The 27,820-nt window shown below is 39.2% G+C and overlaps 2 protein-coding genes across 2 annotated transcripts in view; one reads left to right on the top strand and one right to left on the bottom strand.

Moving 5' to 3' along the window:
- ANAPC10 (anaphase promoting complex subunit 10) overlaps positions 1-18,053 on the top strand; it is a 126,997-nt gene extending 108,944 nt beyond the window's left edge. The window contains exon 5 of the mRNA XM_017534587.2: positions 17,571-18,053. Within this exon, the coding sequence (XP_017390076.1) occupies positions 17,571-17,801 (231 nt within the window). The 3' untranslated portion in view covers positions 17,802-18,053. The remainder of the gene's footprint in view (positions 1-17,570) is intronic.
- MIEF1 (mitochondrial elongation factor 1) lies at positions 8,727-12,295 on the bottom strand. The gene is given in 2 exon segments (XM_017534621.2): positions 8,727-11,526; positions 11,528-12,295. Coding segments are annotated over 2 exon segments (1,305 nt in total). The 5' UTR covers positions 11,845-12,295; the 3' UTR covers positions 8,727-10,538.
- Positions 18,054-27,820: the final 9,767 nt, after the last annotated feature.

Here is a 27,820-nt window from a genome sequence, read left to right as displayed (position 1 = left end):
CCTCAGCCTCCCAAAGTGCTGGGATTACAGGTGTGAGCCACTGCACCTGGCGGACAATGGGAGTTTTCTAAATACATAATCATGTCATCTCTAAGGAGAGACAATTTGACTTCCACTCTTCCTATTTAAATACCCTTTATTTCTTTCTCTTGCCTGATTGTCGTGGCCAGAACTTCCAATACTATGTTGATTAGGAGTGGTGAGAGAGAACATCCTTGTCTTGTGCCGGCTTTCAAAGGGAATGCGTTCAGCTTTTCCCATTCAGTATGATGTTGGCTGTGGGTTTGTCATAAATAGCTTATTATGTTGAGATACATTCCATCAATACCTAGTTTATTGCGAGTTTTTAGCATGAAGGAGTGTTGAATTTTATCAAATACCTTTTCTGCATCTATTGAGATAATCATTTGGTTTTTATCATAGTTCTGTTTATGTAATTGATTATGTTTATTGATTTGCATATGTTGAACTAGCCATGCATCCCAGGGATGAAGCCAACGTGATTGTGGTGGATAAGCTTTTGGATGTGTTGCTGGTTTTGGTTTGCCAGTATTTTATTGAGGATTTTTGCATACATGTTAATCAGGGATATTGGCTTGAAATTTTCTTTTTCTTTTTTTTTTTTTTTTTGTCTCTACCAGCTTTTGATATCAGGATGATGCTGGCCTATAAAATGAGTTAGGGAGGAGTTCCTCTTTTTCTATTTTTTGGAATAGTTTCAGAAGGAATGGTACCAGCTCGTCTTTGTACTTCTGGTAGAATTGGGCTGTGAATTTGTCTGGTCCTAGGCTTTTTTTAGTTGGTAGGCTATTAATTACTGCCTCAATTTCAGAGCTTATTATTGGTTTATTCAGGGATTTGACTTCTTTCTGGTTTAGTCTTGGGAGGGTGTATGTGTCCAGGAATTTATCCATTTACCCAGTAATCATTCAGAAGTAGGTTGTTCAGTTTCCATGTAGTTTTGCAATTCTGAGTGAGTTTCTTAATCCTGAGTTATTTGATTGCACTGTGGTATGAGAGACTATTTGTTAATGATTTTTGTTCTTTTGCATTTGCTGAGGAATGTTTTACTTCCAATTATGTGATCAACCCTAGAATAAGTGTGATGTGTTGCTGTGAAGAATATATATTCTGTCAATTTGGGATGTAGAGTTCTGCAGATGTCTATTAGGTCCATTTGGTCCAGAGCTGAGTTCAAGTCCTGAATATCCTTGTTAATTTTCTGTCTTGTTGATCTGTCTAATATTGCCATTGGGGTGTTAGAGTCTCCCACTACTGTTGTGTGGGAGTCTAAGTGTCTTTGTAGGTCATTAAGAACTTTCTTTATGAATCTGGGTACTCCTGTATTGGGTTCATATATATTTAGGATAGTTAGCTCTTTTTGTTGCATTGATCCCTTTACCCTTATGTAATGCCCTCTTTGTCTTTTTGATCTCTGTTGTTTCAAAGTCTTTTTTATCAGAAACTAGGATTGCAACCCTTGCTTTTTGTTTTTGTTTTCCATTTGCTTGGTAAATATTTCTTTATCCCTTTATTTTGAGCCTATGTGTGTCTTGCCACATGAGATGTGTCTCCTGAATACAGCACACCAATGGATCTTGAGTCTTTATTCAGTTTGCCAGTCTATGTCTTTTAATTGGGGCATTTAGCCCATTTACATTTAAGGTTAATATTGTTATATGTGAATTTGTTCCTGTCCTTTTGATGCTAGCTGGTAATTTTGCCCATTAGTTGATACAGTTTTTTCATAGCATCCATCGATGGGCTTTACAATTTGGTACATTTTTTCAGTGGCTGGTACTGATTTTTTTTCCATGTTTAGTGCTTCCTTAAGGAGCTCTTACAAGGCAGGCTGGTGGTGACAAAATCTCTCAGCATTTGCTTGTCTGTAAATGATTTTATTTCTCCTTTTCTTTTGGAGATTAATTTGGCTGAATATGAAATTCTGGGTTGAAAATTCTTTTCTTTAAGAATGTTGGCTATTGGCCCCCATTCTCTTCTGGTTTCTAGGGTTTCTGCCATTTCTTCCAAGAGATCTGCTGTTAGTCTGATGGGCTTCTCTTTGTGGTTAACCCAACCTTTTTCTCTGGCTACCCTTCACATTTTTTCCTTCATTTAAACCTTGGTGAATCTGACAATTATGTGTTTTGTGGTTGTTCTTTTCGAGGAGTATCTTTGTGGTGTTCTCTGTATTTCCTGAATTTGAATGTTTGCCTCTCTTGCTATTTTGGGGAAGTTCTTCTGGATAATATCCTGAAGAGTCTTTTCCAACTTGGTTCCATTCTCCCTGTCATTTTCAGGTACACCAATCAAACGTAGGTTTAGTCTTTTCACATAGGTAAAGGGACAGCTTAACTACTTTATAACAGCCTATGAGATGATGATATTCTTTTTCAGGTTGATCATGTTTTCTTAGTGAAATAAAATGCCCTCAACTTAGAGAGAAATTAGAATAGTTATTAGGATTTGAAGAGAAGCTCAAAAATAGCTATCCCAGAGACAGTGGGAAAGCAAATTTTCTAAGGGAATATAGTAGGAATTTTGTATAGTGCTAAATATGCACTTGAAATTAGTTGTCTTGGATCTAAAGTGAGAACAATCAGTATGGTTATATTTCTCCAATAGATGCAGAATAGGCAGATAGTTGGGTTTAACCAGAATTGTGCTGCAACTCAGGAAAAGGTAAAACAGTAAAAGGGACATTGGATTTAAGTGGGTAAGAGGGTTGATTATTATAATGACCTTTGGGATATCATTGACATAAAGAGGAAATTGATGATATTGAATAAGCTAATGAACAGTAAAAAGTCAATGGAATCAATAAGTTAGCACTTTTGATAAAGTTGATATTACAGTGGGATCACAAGAGAAAGCTGATATATTACCACTGCTCACGGACCAGCCCGAGAAAGCTGATATATTAAAAGGCTGTAGAGATAGGATATTTGAAGTCAAGATTTCAGCAATTTTGTAGCTGTCATTTATGATTGAGTATGACTATAGAAAGGATGGGGTAGAGGTAAAAGTTGTTTGAAGTAAGGGGTTTGAGGAAAAGAGAATCCATATTGTTAAATGGTTCTGGTTTTTTGAATTCTTAGCCTTTTTCACTGGTTTTTCCTCATCTTTGTGGATTTATCTACCTTTGGTCTTTGATATTGGTAAGCTTTGGATGGAGTTCCCATGTGGATGTCCTTTTTGTTGATGTTGATGGTATTTTTTTCTTTTTGTTAGTTTTCCTTGTAACAGTCAGGCCCCTCTGCTACAGGTCCACTAGAGCTTGCTGAAAGTCCACTCCGCACTCTGTCTGTATCACCAGCAGAGGCTGCAGAACAGCAAGGATTGCTGCCTGCTTCTTCCCCTGGAAACTTTGTCCCAGAGGGGCACCAGCCAGATGCCAACTGGAGCTCTCCTGTATGAGGTATCTATCAACCTCTGTTGGGAGATGTCTCCTAGTCAGGAGGCACAGGGGTCAGGGACCCACTTGAGGAGGCAGTCAGTCCCTTAGCAGAGCTCGAGCACTATGCTGGGAGATCCCCTGCTCTCTTCAGAGCTGGCAAGCAAGAACGTTTAAGTCTGCTGAAGCTGCATCCACAGCCGCCCCTTCCCTCAGGTACTCTGTCCCAGGGAGATTAGAGCTTGATCTATAAGCCCCTGACTGGAGCTGCTGCCTTTCTTTTAGAGATGCTGTGCCCAGGTAGAAGGAATGTAGAAAGACAGTCTGGCTAAGGTGGCTTTGCTGAGCTGCAGTGGGCTCTGCCCAGCTCGAACTCCTTCGCAGCTTTGTTTATACTGTGAGGGGAAAACCGCCTACTCAAGCCTCAGTAATGGCAGATGCCCCTCCCCACCACCTAGCTGGTGCATCCCAGGTTGACTTCAGACTGCAGTGCTTGCAGTTAGAGTTTCAAGCCAGTGGATCTTACCTGCTGGGCTCCATAGGTATGGGATCCACTGAGCTAGACTGCTTGGCTTCCTGGCTTCAGCCCTGTTTTCAGGTGAGTGAACAGTTCTATTTTGCTGGCATTCCAGGTGCCACTGGGGTATGAAAAAAAAACTCCTGAAGCTAGCTCAGTGTCTGCCCCAATGGCTGCTCAGTATTGTGCTTGTAACCCAGGGCCCTGTGCATGTAACCCAGGACCAGTATTTGGCATGGTCCTTGAAACAAAATATACCAGATGCACAGTGTTAGATTTTTTTTTTCCTCCTTGTAGCAGCATGGTTTTCTGTTGGCTGTATACATTTATATATGTCTAATTCTTCCTTATAGAAGAGAGTGAGTTTTGTGAAAGTATACCATTTTTTAATGATGGGAGCAGTTGTATATATTAGATGTTACAGAACTACCTCAAGGGACTATGTTTGTAAATAAGAAATTGCTTAGCCCTTTTCTGTGTTCTTGTTTTGTATGGAAAGTTGCCCACTCATTATTGAATGTCAGTCAATGTTATTGTCAGAACCTATGTAGTTACTCTCTGGCTACATTAGACATTTTAACAGCAGTACAACTTTTTTAGGTACTATGTTGTATACTTAGCATATTTTACCTTAATGGCTTGAAAAGAGTAGTGCTTCTTCTGAGAGTTCTGATTTGTTTCCAGGGACTAATTATATTCTGGAAGAAAATGACTAATGAATACATGTGATTTTTCCAAAATATCAAGGAACTCCCTCAAGGAAGTGGCATTATCTCAATAATCTCATTTAAAATTAAGGATAGTCCATCTTAAGAAAATTGTAAGATTTTATAGCATGCCATGATATTTCAAGTGCTGTAGTTATTTGGGAAGACAACTTTTATGTCTTTTGGTTAAAAAATTATTGAATACTTATTACATGTCAAATATGCTTGCTTCTTTATATAAATTATATGATCGTTCCAATATCCCTATGAGATAGATGATATCATTCCTACTTTTACAAATGATATAATTAAGGGTGGTTAGGTAATATGCTTAAATTCTAATTGTTTATCAGATGTGGAATTGTCACTCAAGCCCATTCTGTTGACACTAAAACCAGTATTATTTATTGAGTAGCATTTTGTATTTCTGAACATAGAAAACCAGAATTATGTGTTCTTTTGTTGGTAGCAGTAGTAGCATTTCACTGTTATTTTCCATGTCACTTACTTTTGTTTGTATGAACAGTCTGTATGATGTGTAATGTTTAAATTTATATGTTTTTTTTAATTTATAAAAAAAGCATTTCACATTTTTTTCATTAAATTTTAAAAATATATTTAGTATACACAAGGGCAGATTTCTACATATATACACTGAGTAGGGGTGAAGTCTGGGCTTTTAGTCTACCCATCATGTGGACATTGTACCTAATAGGTAATTGTTCAACCCTCACTCCCCTCCTATGATTTGTAGGCTTCAGTATCTATTAATACACCACCCTGTGCATGTATACTCATTGTTTAACTCCCACTTATAAGTGAGAACATGTGCTATTTTATTTTCTGTTTCTGTGTTACTTTACTTAGGATAAAAACCTCTAGTTCCATCTATGTTTCTTTAAAAGACATGATTTTATTCTTTTTTTTTTTATAGCTAAGTAGTATTCCATGGTGTGTGTGTGTGTGTGTGTGTGTGTGTGTGTGTGTATGTATACATATCTAAGACTCCACTGATGGACACTTAGTTTATTCCATATCTTTGCTATTGAGAATAATGCTACAATAAACATATGAGTGCAGGTTAATTTTTGATATAATTATTTATTTTCCTTTGGGTAGATAACCAGTAGTGGGATGCTGGATCAAATGATAGTTCCTTTTTTTAGTTCTCTGAGAAATCTCCGTACTGTTTTCCATAAAGGTTGTACTCATTTACATTCCACCAACAGTGTGTAAGCATTCCCTTTTCTCTGCATTGTCTCCAACATCTGTTGTTTTTAGACTTTTTAATAATAGTCCTTCTGACTGATGTAAAATGGTATTTTTTTGTGGTCTTAATTTGCATTTTTCTGATGATTAGTGATATTGAGCATTTTTTCATATGTTTGTTGGCTGCTTGTAATCTTTTGAAAAATATCTATTCATGTACTTTGCCCCCTTTTTAATAGGGTTATTTGTTTTTTTCTTGTTGAGCTGTTTCAGTTTCTTGTAGATTCTGGTTCTTAGCCCTTTGTTGAATGCATAGTTTGCAAATATTTTTTCCCAATCTGTGGGTTGTCTATTTACTCTGTTGATTGTTTCTTTTTCTGTGCAGAAGCTTTTGTTAGTCTAACTAAGTCCCTTTGTCTATTTTTGTTTTTGTTTTGCTTCCTTTTGAGGACTTAGTCATACATTCTTGGCCTAGGCCAATGTCCAGAAGAGTTTGTCTTAGATTTTCTTACGGAATTTTTGCAGTTCAAGGTCTTACATTTAAGTCTTTATTCTGTCATCAGTTAATTTTTGTATATGGTGAGAGATATGGGTTTAGTTTTATTCTTCTGCATATAGCTGTCCAATTTTCCCAGCACCATTAATAGGGTGCCCATTTTCCAATTTATGTTTTTGTATGCTTTGTCAAAGATCAGCTGGTTGTAGGTATGTGGCCTTATTTCTGGTTCTCTATTCTGTTCCGTTGATCTATGTGTGTATTTTTTTTTTTTTAATGCACCATAGTTTATTTAACCAGGCACTAACATAGAACATTTAAGGTATTTCCAGTTTTTCACTATACGAGATAATGACAAGATTATAATTTTCTGCTTAAGTCATTATCCTAATTTAGGATTACTTCCATGAGATAAATAACAAGATAAATTCTTAGAAATATAGTATTTGGATTAAAGGATGTTAATAATTTTACACTGTTTATACGATTGCCAAATTCCTCCTCAAAATGATTTTACCAATATGTAGATTCCCCAACCTTGGAGACTATTATTTAAAAATATATATACCATTTGGTAAGTAAGAAAATAGCTTTTTAATTTATATAAATTTTTGTAACTACTAGTGAGACTGAACTTTGAAAAAGAACAAATTGTTTGATATGCTACATAAGTTATGCTCTTAGCTATCTATTTGGTACTTGGTAATTTTCTTTTTTCTTTTTTTTAAATATTTTTAATTTTAATTTTTTAAAAAAATTACTTATTATACTTTAAGTTCTGGGGTACATGTACAGAACATGCAAGTTTGTTACATAGGATGGAATCTCACCTTGTTGCCCAGGCTGGAGTGCAATGATGTGATCTCGGCTTATTGCAACCTCCACCTCCCGGGTTCAAGTGATTCTCCTGTGTCAGCTGCCCAAGTAGCTGGGATTACAGGCATGCGCCACCACACCCAGCTAATTTTTTGGTATCTTTAATGGAGACAGGGCTTCACCATGTTGGCCAGGCTAGTCTTGAACTCCTAACCTCCTGCTCTGCTTGCCTTGGCCTCCAAAAGTGCTAGGATTACAGGCCTGAGCCACCATGCCTGGCCTGTATGTCTGTTTTATGCTAGTACCATGCTGCTTTGGTTACTATAGCTTTATAGTACAATTTTTTTTTTTTTTGAGCTTCAACATTTCTTTCCTTTATTTAAATAAAATTTAAAGTCACAGCCAAGCATGTAAAGAAAAAAGTACTGTCGTCCTGAACTCATTTTTTAGGAAGGGCAACACAGGAGAAGCAAAATAAACTCTGGAATTGATTAGGTTTAAGATGAGTGCATTTTTTAAGTGTTAGGCTAAGTATAAGGTTTGCTAACCTTGATGGCACACACACAAACATCTCTAGATGGAGAAGTAGGAGAAGATGCTATTACTTCAGGCAAAAGTAAGAGTTACTGAACAGGAAGGCAAAGTATCAGGGAAGGTTACTCAGCTTTCCCCAAAGATTTAAAAAAGGGGGCAGGTGCAGAATGTTGTTCTCTTCCATCCCAGAATCTGAAAAGCAACTGCGTACGTTCCACATTTTATAACGAGGAAGATGGCAGCAAAAAGAATGGCTTGCCCAGTCATGGTCAGCAAACCCACCAGGACCAGGGCTGAGAGTTCCCACTGCTTCTAGTTCTGAGGTCTTCTTAAGAGGTTGTTGCTTGTAAAATGGCAAAGTTATGGTTTTATCGAACAGTTGAAAGAGATGCTGTTTCAGAAAGATGATAAACTCATTTGCTTTCCTAAAATGACAGTTATATTAGACTTAAGTAACTTAACACTCTTTAAAATCTTATTTTTTTTGAGTTCTCTTTCCAATTTTTTTCTCTTTGAAACAGGATCTCGTTCTGTCACCCAGGCTGGTGTGCAGTGGCACAATCTTGGCTCACTGCAACCTCTACCTCCCAGGTTTAAGTGATTCTCCTGCCTCAGCCTCCCAAGTAGCTGGGATTACAGGCGCCTGCCACCACACCGGGCTAATTTTTTTCTTTTTAGTAGAGACGGTTTGCCATGTTGGCCAGGATGGTCTCAAACTCCTGACCTCAAGTGATCCACCCACCTTGGCCTCCCCAAGGTGCTGGGATTACAAGCATGAGCCACTGAGCCCAGCCTCCTTCCAATGTTTTATGTGGTATTTGGTCAGAGATGCCAGCTTGGGAAAACTAAGTTTTTTAAATACTCATGGCAGGGAAACCAAATCATTTATCTCAATGAATAATAATCTATACTTCTGCAATACTCTGTCAGTCCTCTCCTCTCCCTGCTAATGGATACATGATGGGTACACTGGAAGCCTCAAAGTCAGGCTTTACCCCATACCTTCTAAAGCATTCATCCAGGGTGGTACTCAGGCATACAGACTTTTTTTAAAACTGCCCTTTGAGTCTGACCAACAGACAGGGTAGAGCTCTCTCAAGGTTCTCAGCTTTATCATTTTTGTTTCCTCTCAATACCTTTATGCAAACGAAATTGAACCACCATTAAGTAATCCTTGTTAAGGGGAAAAGAGGCAAGAAGACCTCTAAATATAGTCAAGGTTAACCCTAGTTCTCAACTTCCTAATCTGTGACAAGAGGGGCAGGAATCTCTACCCTAAATTCAGAGGGGTGCTGAGGTATCAATGCTAAAGAGTCATTTCCTATTCCTATCATTGAGAAGGAATGAGACAGCTGCAGAGAGCTTCACCAGAACCTCACTGATGGAGAGGTAGTAATAGGAAAAAAACAACTTGACAGGAGGAAAACAAATACTAAATGGGCAGATGAGACACAGCATCAGTCTTGCCACAAACAGGGAAAAACACATAACAAAGGGACATGGTGTATTAAACATTCCCCCCACCTGCTGGATCCATTTACCTTGCAAGAAAGACTGCATCTTAGCAGCGGGAAACAAGGAGGAATGGAGGAAGTGCTCACCTCCCTCCCCTATGTCTCATCTGTGTGCTCTCTTCCTTGGTAGCACCGATCTCCCCAGGTGCTGGGTGAGAAATAGGACAAGGGAAAGAGGTCTGCGCATGCTCACCTGCCCTCTGGCCATGCCTGGAGAGCTCAGCAAACACCCCTGTCACGTTCCAGTCACAGATACTGGAGGATGAGGGGCCAGTGCTGGGCCTGTTCCTGCTCTAAGGCCACATCCTAGAAAAGCAGGGTCTGTCTGGGGAGAAAACATGGCCACCAAATGCTGACTAGTGACTGGATTTTCCAGCTGACATTCAGCCTCCTGTCAGCCTCCCTCATCCTCAACTGATGGCTAAGGCTGTGTTCCTTCAAGGCCTTGTCCTAACTGGCAATAAAAGGAGAAGGGGTGAAAACCAGCATTCATGAAGAGGTGCTGCCCTGGCAGCCCCATCCTTGTCTGTCCGACTCCTGCAGCCACAGATGAGGAGCACACACGGGGCACACAAACGCTCCATGAGGCCCTTAACCAGCTCTGCTTCCCTACTCTGCACTTTTGCTGACAGCCACCAAGAAATTCAATCTGCAAATAACTTTGCATCCAGTTTATCCTGTGTGGGTCATTAACAGTGTTCCCATGAGAGACGCTCTCGGCATTTATGAATGGGTCAGGAAATGGTGAGAGGATGGACTTCTTTTCCAGGAACTGGGGTCAAAGGCCAGCTTTTCTACCAGCCTCACTCCCAGAAACCCTAAATACTGTCTCAGCGCTCACTCTGCAGAGTTCAGCTTTGAAACATGCAATCGCAGCTCTTCAGTGACATTCAACTAAAAGGCAACATCTTAATTAGGCAGATATGCTCCAGGGACAAGAGCAAAACAGAAGGCGTGAACGAGAGAGGAAAAGATAGAAAAGACACGTAGCGGGAAGAGGCAAACAGGCAAGGCAGGCCAGACAGAGGCAGCAAACATGGGCCAACACGCAAAACACCAAGTGGTCCATCAGCTCAGGCCAGCACTCCACCTTCTCAATTCATTTCAGAAAAATTAGCCTGGAGCCAGGGAGGAGTAGGGAGCATAGTGATTGGTAACGAAAATAGAAGGAGTTGGGTAAGAAAACAAGAGACAGAAGAGATGTCATTCTAATGGGCATGAAGTGACCAGGGTGATGATCAGCAAGACAGGAGGCACCAGGGACCCTGTGAGGCACCAACTACGTAGCCAAGTGTATCTAATGGAGAATCCAGGGCCTGACCACCGACACCTGCTTTGACCTTCACCTGCCCTACGTCTGCAGCAGCACCTCTGGCTCAGACAATGAGCAATAGAGAGTATATCCTAGTTCGTCTATTTCTTCAGGGGTGAGTTCTGCAAATAAGTTCACCTTGGGGTTTAGGGCACTGGGCAGGACTCCCGCCTCTAGATAGCTGATAAGTCCCCTCAGGGCCTGCAGGAAACGGTCAGCCAGCATATCCGGAGACCAGTCAGCCTCCTCCTGGGCCAAGTGGAGGATGATGTTGGTGAGCTGGCTGGCAGTGAGGTGGCCCAGAGCCGGGGTGGACTTGCATATGGCCTTGAGGATCTTGAGGCACAGGGATCGGCAGCCCGAGTCGGCCTGGTCCAAAGCCCGCAGGCGTGCCGTCTCAGCAGGACGCAGGCTCAGCCGCCACAGGTTGTCATACTGGGCTAGCCGGTGTGGTTTGGCCACCAAGACTGTGTCACCAAGGGTCACTGATGGCAGGAAGTCAATGACGAGATGTTTGTCATGCTCGTACTGCACCTCCAGTGTCAGGGCTTCTGGGGGCGGAGCCGGTCGGATCACATAGTCCAAGAGGGACCCTATGGCTGGCCAATTGATGGAGCCAGCCACTACCTTCTCAAATGTATCTGCAACTGTCTTTGGGGAGAGGTAACCCCCTACTACACAGCGGTCCCAGTAACTGCTCCCACGAGGAAAGTACTCTGGATTCTCACAACGAACCAGGAAAAAGCCAGGGACATTCATGATGATGTCTTCACTGGGAATACATGACCACAGGTTCTGCTCTAGCACAAGGGGCACAATTAGTTGGATGTGGTCAGCTGTCACCACCTGCAGGTCATCATAGAGGCTGCCACTCAAGTACATGTCCCGAAGCGGCATGTCAGGCAACTTGGCCCGCAGGAAGCTCCGGAGCTCCGCACATATGTCCACAGCAGCTTGCTTGGCCCGAGCCTGCTCTCCAGCAGGGATGGCTGCCCGGTTCCGGTAGTAAGTAAGAAGTTTCTCCTGTGTCAAAGGCTGAAGAGTCTGTGGAAAGGGTCTGTAGGGACCAGCTCAGGCCTGTCTTCATGTCCCTGTTCAGCAGTCGGGGGGAGCCCATCCAGTTTGGTTCCTCCCAGCTCCTTTTCCCTGAATGGCTCAGGCGGGTGGGGCTGGTAGGGGCACTGATCGCCCGATCATACATCCGCTTAACTGCCAGCGTGGCGATGCCCAGCATGGCCGCTCCACCCACCCCCAGCACCAGCTGGGCATTGGAGAGCACAAAGTCAATGGCCGTGCCAATGCCATTGTCATCCTTCTTGCCTTTGCGCTCACTAGCGCCTGCCATTGCTCATCTGAAGCTTCTTAATGCATCTGTGAGGTGGGGATGGGAGAGACCAGGAGTGTCTACAGAAGGCAGCTTTGTCCTCTTTCCTTTGGAGGATCCTAAATTATCCTTCCCAATTTGCCGTGAAGAAAGACCAGGCCCTTCTCCAGCTGCCTCTCCCGGGCCTCAGGGTCCTCTAGCTTCTGCTGTTTTCGGAATTCACGGCGGATGGAGGCAAAGTAGAAGTCTCGATCAGTGTAGCGAAGCTGTCGGCCCTGGCGCAACAGAGCCCGATAGAGACTCAGCACCGCCTCTCGGCTCCACGGGGCCATGGGAGACTAGCAGGGGCTGGGTGTCACACCGCAGGCCGCACGCGCTACCACTCCGCAGGACTCGCCTCTGGCCCGGTACCTCTCTCGGGGTCACCCATCAGTATGGCCCCTTCACTTCCGGCTATAGTACAATTTGAAATGAAATAATTTGATACTTCCAACTTTATTCCGTTTTCTTAAGATTGCTCTTGCTATTTGGGCCCTTTTTTGGTTCTATATGAATTTTAGGATTTTTTTTCTTAATTCTGGGGAAAATGATGTTGGTAATTTCATAAAGATTACACTGAATCTATAGATTGCCTTGGGCTATATCATCATTTTAATAATATTGATTCTTCCAATTTAGGAGCTTGGGATGTTCTTCCATTTGTTTGTGTCATCTGTGATTTCTTTCATCAGTGTTTTGTAGTTTTCCTTATAGAGACTGTTTACCTCCTTCATTCAGTATATTCCTAAGTTTTGTTTTTTGTTTTTTGTTTTTTGGTAGCTACTGTAAATGAGATTGCCTTCTTGATTTGGTCCTTGGCTAGATTATTATTGTTATATGAAAATGCTACTGATTTCTCTATATTAATTTTGTATCTTAAAATTTTCTGAATTCATTTGTCAAATATGAGAGTCTTTTGGTGGAGTGTTTTAGGTTTTCTAGATATAAGATAACATCATTAGCAAAAAAGGATAATTTGATGTTCTCTTTTCCAACTTGGATGCTGGTCTTGTTTTTGTTTTTGTTTTTTCTCATGCCTGATTGCTCTGACAGGGACACCTGGTACTATTTTTTAAATAGGTGGTGAAACTGGACATCTTTTTCACATTCCAGTACTTAGAGGGAATGCTTTCAACTCTTTCCTATTAAATCTCATGGCTGTGGGTTTTTTTGTTGTTGTTCATTTTGGTTTGTTTGTTTGTTGTTTGTTTTGAGACAGAGTCTCACTCTGTCACCCAGGCTGGAATGCAGTGGTGCTATCTTGGCTCACTGCAACCTCTGCCTCCCGGGTTCAAGTGATTATTCTGCCTCAGCCTCCCAAGTAGCTGGGACTACAGGTGTGCACCACTACGCCCAACTAATTTTTTTACTAGTAGTAACAGTATTAATAGTAGCATTTGTAAAGATGGGGCCTCCCTGTGTTGCCCAGGTTGGTCCCAAACTCCTGGGCTCAAGCAATCCTNTTTAAGTAGAGACGGGGTTTCACCATGTTGGCCAGGCTGGTCTTGAACTCCTGACCTCAGGTGATCCATCCTCCTTGGCCTCCCAAAGTGCTAGGATTACAGGTATGAGCAACTGTACCTGGCCTTGGCTGTGGGTTTGTCATATATGACCTTTATTATGTTGAGATACATTCCTTCTATTCCTAGATTGTTTAGGATTTTTATGTTAAAGTGATGCTACATTTTATCAAATGCCTTTTATGTGTCTGTTGAGATGATCATATGGTTTTTGTCTTTAATTTTTTTTATGTGGTATGTCATGTTTATTGATTTGCTTATATTGAACCATCCTTACATTCCTGGGATAAATCCCACTTGATCCTGTTCTGTTATCTTTTTGATGTGCTGTGGGGATTTGATTTGCTAGTATTTTGTTGAGGATTTTTGCATCTGTGTTTATTAGGGATATTGGTCTATAGTTTTTGTTGTGTCCTTGTCTGATTTTGGTATCAGGGAGACACTGGCTTCATAGAATGAGTTAGGGAGAATTCTCTCCTCCTTGATGTTTTGGAATGGTTTGAAGAGGACTGGTGTTAGCTTTTCTTTGAATTTTGGTAGAATTCAACTGTGAATCCATCTGGTCTTGAGTTATGTTTTATTGGAATATTTTTTGTTACTGCTTTTATCTCACTACTTATTATTGGTCTGTTCAGTCTGTTTTCTTGCTGGTTCAATATTGGGAGGTGGTATGTTTCCAATAATTTATCAGTTTACTCTAGGTCTTCTAGTTTGTGAGCATATGGTTTTTTATAATAATCTCTGATCTTTGCATTTCTCAGGTATCAGGGTTTTCTTAATCCACTCTTCGTCCTTTTCCATTTATCACTGTATTTATTTGGCTCTTCTGTCTTATTGTTTAGTATAGCTAGTGGTTTATCAATTTTATTTATCTTTTAAAAAAAACCAGCTTTTTATTTTATTGATTCTTTGTATTTTTTTTTTCTGGTCTTTGGATTTTTTTCTTTGTATCTTTTTCCCTTGAAGTGTGATGTTAGATTGTTAATTTGGGATCTTTTCACTGTTTTCATATAGACATTTAATGCTACAAACTCCCTGTTGGCACTGCTTTTGCTGTATGTGTTGTGTTTTCATTATTTAAAAATTTTTTTATTTCCATCTTAATTTCTTCATTGACCCATCAATTGTTCAGAAGCATACTGTTTAATTTTCATGTATTTGTATAGTTTCTGAAGTTTCTCTTGGTATAGATTTCTGGCTTTATTCCACTGTGGTTTGAGAAGATACTATATATGATTTTGATTTTTTAAATTATTATTATTACACTTCAAGTTCTGGGGTACATGTACAGAGCATGCACAGATTTTTCATATAGGTATACACGTGTCATGGTGGTTTGCTGCATCCATCACCCTGTCACATTTCTCCTAATGCCATCCCTCCCTATCCCCCTACCCCCTGCTAACCCTTCCTTAGCTCCCTACCCCCCAACAGGTCCCAGTGTATGATGTTCCCCTTCCTGTGTCCATATGTTCTCATTTTTCAACACCTGCTTATGAGTGAGAACATACAGTATTTGGTTTTCTGCTCTTGTGTTAGTTTGCTGAGAATGATGGTTTCCAGCTTCATCCATGTCCCTACAAAGGACATGAACTCATCCTTTTTTCTGGCAGCATGGTAGTCCATGGTGTAGATGTGTCACATTTTCTTTATGCAGCCTGTCATTGATGGGCATTTGCATTGGTTCCAAGTCTTTGCTATTGTGAACAGTGCTGCAGTAAACATACATGTGCATGTGTCTTTTTAATAGAATGATTTGTAATCCTTTGGGTATATGCACAGTAATGGGATTTCTGGGTCAAATAGTATTTCTATTTCTAGATATTTGAGGAGTTGCCACACTGTCTTCCACAGTGGTTGAACTAATTTACACTCCCACCAACAGTGTAAAAGTATTCCTATTTCTCCACTTCCTCTCCAGCATCTATTGTCTCCTGATTTTTAATGACTGCCATTCTAATTGGCATGACATGGTATCTCTATGTGGTTTTGATTTGCATTTCTTTAATACCAGTGATGATGATTTTTCATATCCTGAATTGATTTACTGATTTATTTGTATTGGTTTTCAGATTTCTCCTTCATCTCATTAAGCGTTAGTATTTTGAATTATTTATCTGGTATTTTGTGGATTTTTTTTTAATTTAAAATTCTTTCTCTTATTTTTAAACCTAATTGTAAGTTTTCAATTGGGGGATTCTTTTTGACTGTAGTATGTCACTGGACAATTGTTGTGGTCCTTTGGAGATGTGATTTTCCCCTGCTTTTTCATGTTTCCTCTCTTCTTCCATTGATGTCTCCACATCTGATCTAGCAGTCACTTGTTCAACTATTTGAAATTGCTTTTGTAGGGGAAAATATTTTCCTGAAGATGTATGGGTGTTTTCAATTAAAATACATTGGCTTCTATTGTGGGCACCTGTGGTAGTGTGATCTTTGTATGAATTCTTCATCAGTATACAAGGTCAATGATACCTGTGATTTCCTTGGTTGCTTGGGGTTCAGTTATCAGTTGGTATTATAGTGAAGTTTAGCTGAGGACTTGGTTGCCATCTGAGCCAGTCTTTGATCCCCAGTGGTGGCAGTATTATAGTAAGTGTGCCTGTGTTTAGGCCCCAAAGCAACTTACCTTTATTCTACTGTTAGTGAGTCCTGGAGGCCTGATCCTTTGGCCTCCAGGTGGCTTGCCGAGAAGCTACTAGTGGGAGTGGTTGGCCAGGTGTTTGGGTCCTCGGGCCCTTGTTCAGCTGGTATGGTGTGGGTGATGGCAGTAGCAATGGTAGAACAACCCTGCTGGATCCCAGGCAGTCCATGTTGGTGTTGCTGGAAGCTGCAGTGGGTTGGGCAGGCTAGTCCTCCGTCTCACATCCACCGTGGCAGTGCAGTCTCTTGTCCTAAGTTTTCTTAGGAGAGCTTGGTCTCTTCTCCGTTCCTTGACTGACTGGCAGCTGTAGCCACCATGCCTATTACTCAGGCTGAAGCTGGGGCAAAGCCCTACATGTTGGGACTGAATCCAGGGAGGGCAGCGCCCCTCTCAGGCAGGCAGCATGGGCACAAAGCAATATGGAGTGTTGTCCACTCACATCTCAGTCTCACAGCAGCCCCATTATAGGGCGTGAGTATTGCTCTAGATATGCATAGGAGAGCCTGGTTTCCCTTTTTCTCCTTGACAGGTTAGCAGCTACAGCTGTGTCAGCCCGATCTTAACCTGAGGGCAGGGTGCTCTCCAGTGTTAACCTCTCAAAATGGCACCTTGGGCCTCACAGAGAGGGTGGGTTCCTCCCAGGCAAGCAGCATGGGCAAGAAGCTGTGGGGAGTGTGGTCTGCTCATGTCTGTCTCAACAAAAGCCTGCAGCAGGTCAGTAGGGACCCTCCCAGGGGTGCATTGGAGCACACAGCCGCCCTTCTCCCTCCTTGGAGCAGCACAGCAGCAGCAGGCTTGTCTCTAGATCTCCAGTATCTAGATTCTCAAAGTGGCATCTAGCTAAGGTTGCTCTAGGATCAGATGCCTGTGGGATTCTGCGTTTCCTTTTTGGAGTAATGTCTCTGTACAGTCTTTAGACAGCTTATTATGTCAGGCCCAAGGCCCTAGTGGGTGGAGGGTTTCTCTCATCACTGAGATGCTATAAACCTGTTTCAGAGTGTAGAGCCCTGGAGGTATCTCCATATCTCTCTTATTGTTTCCCCACATCCAGGAGCCCCTCCTGGCTCTCAGTCAGTTCCTGGCTGGGTAAGCTCCCTCTCCTTATCTACTTCTGGTACTTCCCATCTCTTCTCTGATGAATCCTGGCATTCTTTCCTACATTATCTGTTCAAAATATGAGTGTCTACTTACTATTCTGGTTCCTCTTTATGGAGAAGGCACATACTACCTGTATCTAGTCAGCTGTCTATGCTTCACATATTTTTAAAGGTTGTGAGAGATGTGCTTTCTAGGGTTTTATAAGTTGTACAAGTTCTATAAACAAAAATCACATACATCTGTTTTCATTTTGTCTCCTAAGATGGAACATGTAAAGTACTTGGCAACTATAAGTAGACTGTGGTAAAAGTGACCAATAACTGGTAGTGATTATCATCATATTGTCATTCTTTCAGTGAAATGTTAATTTTACTATAGAATGCATTCATTATTATAAATTACATTCATTGAATAAAAGCATAATCTGATTTTTTTTCCCTTGGCAGCAACTTGAATTAGTGGAACCAAGTGGCTGGATTCATGTTCCCTTAACTGATAATCATAAGAAGCCAACTCGCACATTCATGATACAGATTGCTGTTCTAGCCAATCACCAAAATGGAAGAGACACCCATATGAGACAAATTAAAATATACACACCAGTAGAAGAGAGCTCCATTGGTAAATTTCCTAGATGTACAACTATAGATTTCATGATGTATCGTTCAATAAGGTGACTTTAAAATGAGATGAAAATCATTAAATGTATCTCTGTTTTATCCTGTGTTTAAATAGCATATCAGATACCTTTATTGAAAAAAAGCATCGGTTATTTGTAATTTTGTATATGTTCAAAAATATTTTATTGTAACTTTGATAAATAAATTTTGGGTCATATTATCTTTATTTTGTTTAACATATAATAAAGCTCACATATTTTACGTTACTAAAAATGGATTTGAAGCCAATCATTTTATTTTCCCTTATATCAAAAGAAAAGAGTTGAACTGAAAATTTCAATATGTACAGAATTATAATAGCTGGGTGATTATTTCATTAGTGTTCATACATTAGAGTAATTGTTTATTGCATATTCAAGAACAAGACTGTGTTTTATCAGTGTATGTCATTTCAATAGATTGAAATTACTATTTTTTCTACCCTGAGGAAGTTTATTCTTTTAATACTAGATCTTTTTAATAACAGTGTCAAAATAAGCTTAGTGTTAGGTGTCTGATGAGAACCAATCTAATATGGGAAATATAATTAATTGTCTCATATTTACCTTCATAGAATACTTACGGCCCTACGGTTGTCTATATCCTAATGATATTATGTTAAAGATTGCCTGCATAATCTGCTATACGTCTCAGTTATAGCAGTATTTATGGTAGAGTTTCATATTTGTGTCTGCCACTGGCATTACCTGGGCAGTTATGTATCCCATAAAATCATAAAGGTATGTGAAATTTTTTATATATATTAAAAGATTTTAAAGAAATATGTGGAAATGTGTTTTTTTCCCATGGTGTAAAATGAGTAGATTAGATATTGTATACTTTTTTCTCCAGATGTGTTACTTTTCTGATGGCGGGGGGGATGGTTATTTAGCCACAGAACTTACCCGATTCACTCTTGTTTAGGAAACATTGCTCTCTGTGGTTCATGCATTCCTGGGTACATGAAAGTATTAAATAGTGAATGTTATTTTTATAATAGTGTGTTTGCTTTATTCCGGTAGAGAGTACTAACTCACTTGGTTACCATAGAAAATGGTTTTACTTTTTTGCTCATTAAAAACTTTGCTCTTCTTCCTATACGTTCTGGGAATAATTTTATTATTATTTTCATTATGTTGTTTTTGAAGTAAAAAGCATGGTAGGTGATCTTTAGGATTACCAAAAAGTCTGTAACTAAAACTTATTTGGAATCACCAAATTAAACACAGTATACATGTCAGATGCTGGGGAGGGTAGAAGACAGGATTGAAGGAGAAATCCTGGACAGGAACTAAAGGAATGGAGAGAATGAAGGCAATAAGAATAGAAATGTACACTAGGCATTTATGTTTTCCTTTAGTCTGATAAGGAAGACAGTCATGTAAACAACAGGGTCTTAGTCTTAGACCTAAGAGCTAGAAATCTAATTTTTTTTAAAGTACGAGAAGTTTTATTAATAATGTTACTTCTTACTGACTGCTTATTAAGTTTGCTTAAAAGAAAAAAAGGAGGAAGACTAATTGTCACATATAGCATCTAGTCTCTTATCTCCTATTAATAGTTTGCTAAGAGACTCCTAAAATCAGGAGGTATTAGAAGAATGTTGAGAAAATCAGTATATTTTCTACTTTTATTCTCCTTACCTATTTTTCACATGCCAGCTAGCTGACCATTTTATTAGGCATGAGAAAACTTGGTAGCTGAGGATTATGGAGATAATGCTTCCCCTTATTAAGGAAAATTTAAAATACAGATAGATTATATATTATACTAACAAAGCATAATTATCCAAAGCAGTTGTATTTTACTTTCTAAGTGCAAATTATATATTTGACAAAGATTTGTATCTCGAATATATAAAAATCTCTTACAACTCAACAGTAAGAAGAAAAATGCAATTTAAAAATGAGCAAAAGAATTGAACAGTCACTTTACCAAGGAAGTTATATGATGGGCAAATAATCATACAAAAAGATGCTCAACTTCATTAGACACTAGTGAAAAGCAAATGAAAACCACAGTGAGATACTACTACACAGCCACTACAATGACTACAATTAAAATGATTATTCCAAGTATTGACAACAATGTGGAGAAAATGGACTTCACACTGCTGGTACAGGCATACCTCAAGATGCTGCAGGTTCAACTTCAGACCACCACACAATAAAGTGAATAGCATAGTAAAGTGAATATCACAGTAAAGTGGGTCACAAAAACGTTTTGGTTTCCCAGTGCTTATAGAATTATGTTTATACTATATTTTAGTCTAAAAAATGTATGCATACCTTTAAAATATGATTGCTAAGTGCTAACAATAATCTGAAGCTTAGGCAAGTTATAGCCTCTTTGCAGGTGGAGGGTCTCATCTAGGTGCTGATGGCTGCTGACTTAGCAGGTGGTGGTTGCTAAATGCTGACATGGCTGTGGCAATTTCTTAAAATAGAACAACAATGATAGACTTTTGCTTCATTGATAGACTTTTCATAAAAAATTTCTCTGGGGCGGGTGCAGTGGCTCAAGCCTATAATCCCAGCACTTTGGGAGGCCAAGGCAGGTGGATCACTAGGTCAAGAGATCAAGATCATCCTGGTCAACATGGTGAAACTCTGTCTCTACTAAAAATACAAAAATAAGCTGGGCATGGTGGCGCAGCCTGTAGTCCCAGCTACTTGGGAGGCTGAGGCAGGAGAATTGCTTGAACCCAGGAGTCGGAGATTGCGGTGAGCCGAGATCGCACCATTGCACTCCAGCCTGGGTAATAAGAGCAAAACTCCGTCTCAAAAAAAAAGATTTCTCTGTAGCATGTGATGCTGTTTCGTAGCATTTTACTCACAATAGAACTTCTTTCAAAATTGTAGTCAGTCCTCTCAAGTCCAGCTGTTGCTTTATCAATTAAGTTGATGTACTCTTTTAAGTCCTTTGTTGTCATTTCAACAATATGCACAGTTTCTTCACTAGGAATAGATTCCATTTCAAAAAACCAATTTTATTCCTCATCCACGAGAAGCAGTTCTTCAGCCATCCAAGTTTTATCATGAGATCGCAACCATTCAGACACATCTTTAGGCTTCACTTCTAATTCTTGTTCTCTTGCTATTTCTACCACATGTGCCATTACTTCTTCCACTGAAGTTGTGAACCTCTTAATGTCATCCATGAAGGTTGGAATAAAATTCTTTACAAACTGCTGTTAAAGTTGCTATTTTGACCTTCTTTCATAAATGATAAATGTTCTTACAGCATCTAGAATGGTAAATCCTTTCCAGAATGTTCTCAGTTTTGCTGAGATCCATCAAAAGAATCACTTAGCTGCTAGTACCTTATGAAATGTATTTCTGAAATAATAAGACTTGAAAGTCAGAATGATTCTTTGGTTCATGGGCTGTAGAATGGATGTTGTGTTAGCGGGCATAAAAACAAATCTCCTTGAGAGCTCTTGGGTGACCAGGTGTATTGACAATGAGAAGTAATATTTTGAAAGAATCTTTTTTTGAGCAGTGGATCTCAACAAAGGGGCTTAAAACATGCAGTAAATTATGCTCTAAACAGATGTACTGTCATCCAGGCTTTGTTGTTCCACAGACAGAGCACAGGCAGAGTAGATTTAGCATAATTCTTCAGGGCCCTACGGTTTGCAGAATGGTAAATAAGCATTGGCTTCAACTTAAAGTCACTAGCTGCATCCACTTCTAGTAAGAGAGTTATTCTGTTTTTTGAAATTTTGAAGCCAGGTATTGACTTTTCTCTAGCTATGAAAGTCCAAGGTGGCATCATCTTCCAATAGAAGGCTGTTCATCTACATGGAAAATCTATTGTTTAGTATAGCCACCTTCATCCCTTACTTTCTAGATTGGGGTATTCAATTTTTTGGCTTTCCTGGGCCACACTGGAAGAAGAATAATTGCCTTGAACCTCACATAGAGTACGCTAACACTAACGATAGCTGATGAGCTAAAAAAAAAATTTTGTTAAAAAACTCAATGTTTTAAGAAAGTTTACAAAGTTTTGTTGGGCCACATTCAAAGCCATCCTGGGCCACATGCAGCCAGTGGCCCGTGAGTTGGACAAGCTTGTTCTAGATCTTCTGGATAATTTGCTGCAGCTTCTCCATCAGCACTTCCTGCTTCACCTTGCTCTTAGCAAATCTTTACCATTAGGTCGATGCCTCCTTTTTGTCTCTATGTGATCCTTAAGCCCAGGTTCTCCTCTGCTCTAGTAAATTATTGGAGTGCTGCCTGTCTTAAATGGGGGAATTCCCAAAAGGATTATTCTGGCAGTATAGGAAGGCTGGTAGTGGTTTGTGCCCAAGGGACCTGTGAACATACCTCCTACAGCATGGTGCTGCTGAATAGCATGAATAGCCATTCTTATGTGGTGTCTCCTTTAGCTGAGTTACAGAGCAGAGTTTCCAGGGCTGGGGATGGTAGTCCTACCTCCCCTGGTTTGTCTCTGCTTGTCTTCAGGGATATTTATACCTTCAAGCAGTCATGATGCTTCCTGTGTGTTAGGGCAGGTACAGGTTTCTTGCCAGGGAATCCACGATGATGGGAGAGCTGATGGACTACTGATACAGTTTGGATGTTTGATCCCTCCAAATTTCATGTTGAAACATAATCCCCAGTTTTGGAGGTGAAGCCTTGGGAGAGGTGTTTGGATCATGGGGGTGGATTTGTCAGGAATGACTTGATGTCTCCTTAGTGATAAGTGAGTTCTCACTCTTGAGTTCACAGGAGGTCTGATTGTTTTAAAAGAGTATAGCACCAACCCCATCTCTTGCTCTTGCTCTTACCACGTGATGCTGGTTCTCCTTGGCCTTCCACCATGATTTTAAGCTTTCTGAAGCCTTCACCAGAAGCAAATGCTGACACCAGCTTCCTGTACAGTCTGCAGAACCATGAGCCAATTAAACCTCTTTTCTTTATAAATTACCCAGCCTCAAGGATTTATTTTTAGAGAGGCAAAAACAGACTAACACTACTACCTCAATCTCATTTTTTCCAGTGTAGAAACTGTGAGTTGGTGGAAGGCTTTTTGCAAGCTTGGTTCAGGGCAGAATTGTCAGGAGGGGCATTGTGGATGTGGAAGTCTGATTCTTCTACCATCTGCTTGAAGTTTTTTTACTTCTCTATGGTCCTGGGATCTGTCTCATCCTCATATATGACTCCTGCATAGCTGCTGGTAAAAATCTTGGTGCTGTATATTTGTTTTCGGTTTTCTGTGGGGAAGTGAGGCCAGCTTCTTCTATGCTGCTTATTTTATTTTTAGTTTTTTTTAATTTTTCAATTTTTTTCTTCAAAGGTAGGTATGACAGAGGTATATTGCCATTTTTAAACCCCTTCGCCTCACAATTTTATAGAGATGGCTTCTGTCCTGAAACCTTATGAAACAATCTCTGCTAGCTTCAAACTTTTCTTCTGTAGCTTCCTCACCTCTCTCAGCCTTCCTAACATTAAAGCGAGTCATGGCCTTACTTTGGATTAGGCTTGGCTTAAGGAAATGTTATGGCTGCTTTGATCTTCTATTCAGACCACTCAAACTTTCTCCCTATCAGTAATAAAGCTGTTTTGCTTTCTTATCATTCATGGGTTCACTAGTGTAGCACTTTTAACTTCCTTCAAGAACTTTTCCCTTCTATTCACAACTTTGCTGTTTGGAGAACGAGGCCTAGCTTTCAGCCTATCTCAGTTTTCAACATGCCTTCCTCATTAAACTTAATCCTTTCTAGCTTTTGAGTTAAAGTGAAAAACTGGTTACTCTTCCTTTCACTTGAACACTTAGAGGACATCGTAAGGTTATTAGTTGGCCTAATTTCAATATTGTTGGGTCTTAGGGACTAGGGAGGCCTGAGAAGAGGGAGATAGACAGGAACCACTGGTCAATGGAACAGTCAGGGGCATATGACATTTATGGAGTAAGTTTGCCAGCGTATGTATGTGGGTGCAGTATGTTGAATCCCAAAACAATTACAATAGTAAGGAACATCAGAAATCACCCATCGCAGATCACCATAAGAGATAAGAATAATGAAAAAGTTTGAAATAGAAAATTACCAAAATGACACAGACACAAAGTTGAGCACTTGCTGTTGTAAAAACAGCATCAACAGGCTGTCTTAATGTAGGAGTGCCACAGACTTTCAATTTGTAAAAAGTTATCTGTGGAGTGAAATAAAATGAGGTATGCCTGTATTTAATATATAACCACTTTGGAAAACAGTTTGGTAATTTTTTAAAAAGTTCAACATGCACCTGGTACTATGTGTTCAACAACTGGTACTATGTGTACCAGTCATTCCACTTCTACATATTTACCCCCAAAATATAAAACATATATCCTTACAAAGACATGTATGTGCATCTTCACAGCAGCCCTATTTGTAATACATCAAAACTGGTACAACCTAAATGCTGATCAACAGGAGGTCTAAACAAATTTTGGTATATGAATAAAATGAAATGTTACTCAGCAATAGAAATGAGCTATTGATATATGCAACAACACAATTAAATTTCTAAAAGTTATTTTAAGGGAAGCTGTACTAAAAAAGGGTACACATATGTAGTTTTCAGTTTTTATAAAATTCTAGAAAATATAAACTAAGTGACAGAAAGTAGATCAGTTATATAGGATGGGGAGTGGGGAGAAGTAAGAAAGGATGAACTATTTGGGGGGGATGATGGAAATGCCCATTAACCTGATCATAGTCATGGTTTTATGGGTCTTTACATATGCCAAATCTCATCAAATTTTACACTTTATACACAGTTGTATATTGTATATGGATTATACCTCAACAGAACTGATTTTGAAAATAACATTCTGCTTCTTTAATATAAGAATCACCTAAAAGATGTTAGATTTGAAGTAACTATATTTCTTATTGTATAGGACTTGTGAATAAAACACCAAGATTGGAAAAGCCATTTTAACAGTTCATAAAACAATGACAGCAAATTGACTGATTCACTTGCAATCAGTCAGTGCTTTTGAATATTGGACAAACTGTGCAGTTATAATATGAAAAATTTAACTTCACATATAATCTGGGTATAAAACACTTTCAAAATCAGCTTATGAACTGATTACTAGAAACTTTATGTAAAAATTGTGGGGGCCAGGTGCAGTGGCTCATACCTGTAATTCTAGCATTTTTGGAGGCCAAGATGGGAGGATTGCTTGAGCCCAGGAGTTTGAGACCAGCTTGAGCAACAGAGCAAGACCTTGTCTCTACAAAAATTTAAACAATAATTAGCCAGGCATGGTGGTGTGCACCTGTAGTCCCAGCTACTCAGCAGGCTGAGAGGCAGGAAGATCATTTGAGCACAGGAAGTTGCGGCTGCAGTGAGCTATGATTGTACCACAGCACTCCAGCCTGGGTGGCAGAGACCCTGTCTCAAAAACAACAGCAACAAAAACAAACAAAATGTTGAATTTAAAAATAATACAGTCACAGAACACTAATAAATACACAACTCTAAAAGGACTTATTCATTGAACTGTGTTTTGGTATGTGTGCATATCTATTGGGTTTAGTTAAGATAAATGAAGTAAGGAAACCAAGATAAAAATGTAAACCTCGCCTTCCAGTTGCTTAGTCTACTGAGGAAACAACAGGTCTCTAACCAACCAAGCCAGAAATTAGAAATGGTGAGCTCTCTAATCAGTGAATGAGAGTGGAGAGGAGAAGGGAGAGTATACCTCTGACTGAAGAAGATAGAGGTGAAGCTGAAGAAGACATTGTGAAGGAGCTAGAACGTTGGAAAGACTATTTGTAATATCAGCTAGTTATTCGCCTTTCAAGCCTATTCTTGCATCCAGACTATCATTGTTTTTATATGAGTAACAATAATTAATTTTAAACAGATGATTTTTGTATTCAGAACCAAGTGATGTTTTGTACATTTATTGTCATTTGAAACTGTTCAATGATTAAAACACTGACAAATCTTGAAAAGTAATTTTAGCAAACATGCCTTCTGTTCCTTTAGCCATTATGACTAGTAATTTAGTACAGATTAATATATTATAACTTATCTAGTGTTATAGAAAATTGTTATTGCTATAAAATTCTTTAGTAAAATATTTGTTTATTATAAGTTATTTTAAAGTGAATTCTAGGTTATTTTTATTCTTCAATCAGCTTTTTAAAGTGATAAAATTTGTGAAATATGTTACATAAAGCATTAGGGAATATAATTACTGTATGTGAACATTTTTGCCTTGCAGATCTTTTAAACCAGGATTATCTTCTTTTGTCCATATTATTTTGGCCTTCCAGTCTTCTACTCTGACTCCCTGGAGTATGGTATTGGAAGTTTTTGCAATACAAGGCTGTTTACCAGTCTTCTGCAAGAAGCTGTCTGTGTTTCATGGTCTGCCATTTAGTTGAGTTTGTTTTTGTATAATTTTATCCAGAAAGCCTTGGAGAGAGAGAGAGATGATGAGAGAGAAAGCCTCATGGATCAGTTTATTAATTGTTCATGACCATGATTTATCAACAGGAAAAATCTTAAGTCTAATAATTTGAAAACTCCCCACTGTAAAAATCTAAAAGAATGCCTATAATCCATGGCAATTTTATATGAAAGTTAAAGTTACTTTTTACTATTAGCCAACCTATTTTTCAACATTATATATTCCATAACTATCTCCACCACCATTATTTGTCCCTCTTGTCTTTTCTGGTGAGTAGAACCAGCTTGCTCTTTTGCAAACAGAAGCAAAATTATAAACGGACCAGTTTAAAAATTGTTCTGTATTCTTGTGAAACATTTTCTGAGTGAGTTTTTATTTCTGGAAATGATATTTCACATTATTATGTTTGAAGTGCTAGCATTTACCATCTCATTTATTTTAATTACTAAGTTTGTAGCCATGAGCTTTCCACTGATGCAGTTCAGTGATCACTATAAGACGTTCTTCCACTATGTATTCACTTTTTCAATGTTGAGGGCAAATTACAGTTCTCTCCCTGTGGTTCTAGAAATAATGGCCCAAACTGTTCTTCATAGACTTTATTCTGACTAGCTCTCCCCTTTACACTGGCATTCATCTGTGGCTAGAGATCCAGATTTTAACAGATCATTTCCTGTTATTACTACAGCAATATCAAAATACTGATCACTTACCAAGAAGCAAAGTATCCAAAAGACTGAAGCAGAGAGTTCAGCCAGCTATTTGTTTTTCAACTGTTAAAATTTATAAGAATCACATGTGAAATGGATATGGAGAGAAAATCAAATAGAGAGTAGCCTTGGCAAAAGGAGGATAACAAGCCATCAGCTACTAAGTTATAACACATTCAGGTGTTTACCAAAGACAAGGGAAAGGGATTTTACTCTTTATTAAAAATAGTGTCTATTTTTTTAGAGTAGCATTCAGCAGCTAATAGAATATGCAAATAACTCTATTTTTCAGAAAATTTTTTTCAAAATCATTTGGGCAGTTTAGAACAGAATTTATCTCTTTTTTGAAATTTTCAGTTCTTAGATTGGTAATTGGATATAATTTTGACTCCTCTCCTTCTCTTTATGCTTAGTAATCCTGAATCATGCAGATATTTTCTCCACATTATCACTTTTAGTTTCACCCTTTTCACATAATTCTAGTTCAACTGCAGGAAGCTCCTAGTTGGACCACTGGCCTTTAGTTTATGCTAAAACAAAATTATCCAAATAATATTCCATCCTATGGCATTCTATAATTATTGGTATTTATACTAATTCTATATTACCTACATACATTAACCCATGTAAGTAAATATAAAGTCCTCTGGCATCCCTACAAGCCCATACCTTTCCTGACTTAAAAAAAAAACAAAAAAAACTTGTTTCATTATTCTCAGCCTTTTTGCTGCAACCAAGCAAATATGGTTGTCCATTTTAACCACATAACTCCATCATTTTTTTACTTTTTAAATGTGTAACATCTGATGGCCTGTAATCCTGTCACTTTTCCACCAGTTTATGTCACTCAAAAGTCACTCCCTGGGAGCCTTTATTTGCCTGACTTTAATCCTGTATATTTTTATTTGT

Source organism: Cebus imitator, unplaced genomic scaffold, assembly GCF_001604975.1.
Source record: "Cebus imitator isolate Cc_AM_T3 unplaced genomic scaffold, Cebus_imitator-1.0 Scaffold4, whole genome shotgun sequence".
Taxonomy (NCBI): Eukaryota; Metazoa; Chordata; class Mammalia; order Primates; family Cebidae; genus Cebus; species Cebus imitator.
This window is presented reverse-complemented; position numbering and strand designations above follow the sequence as displayed.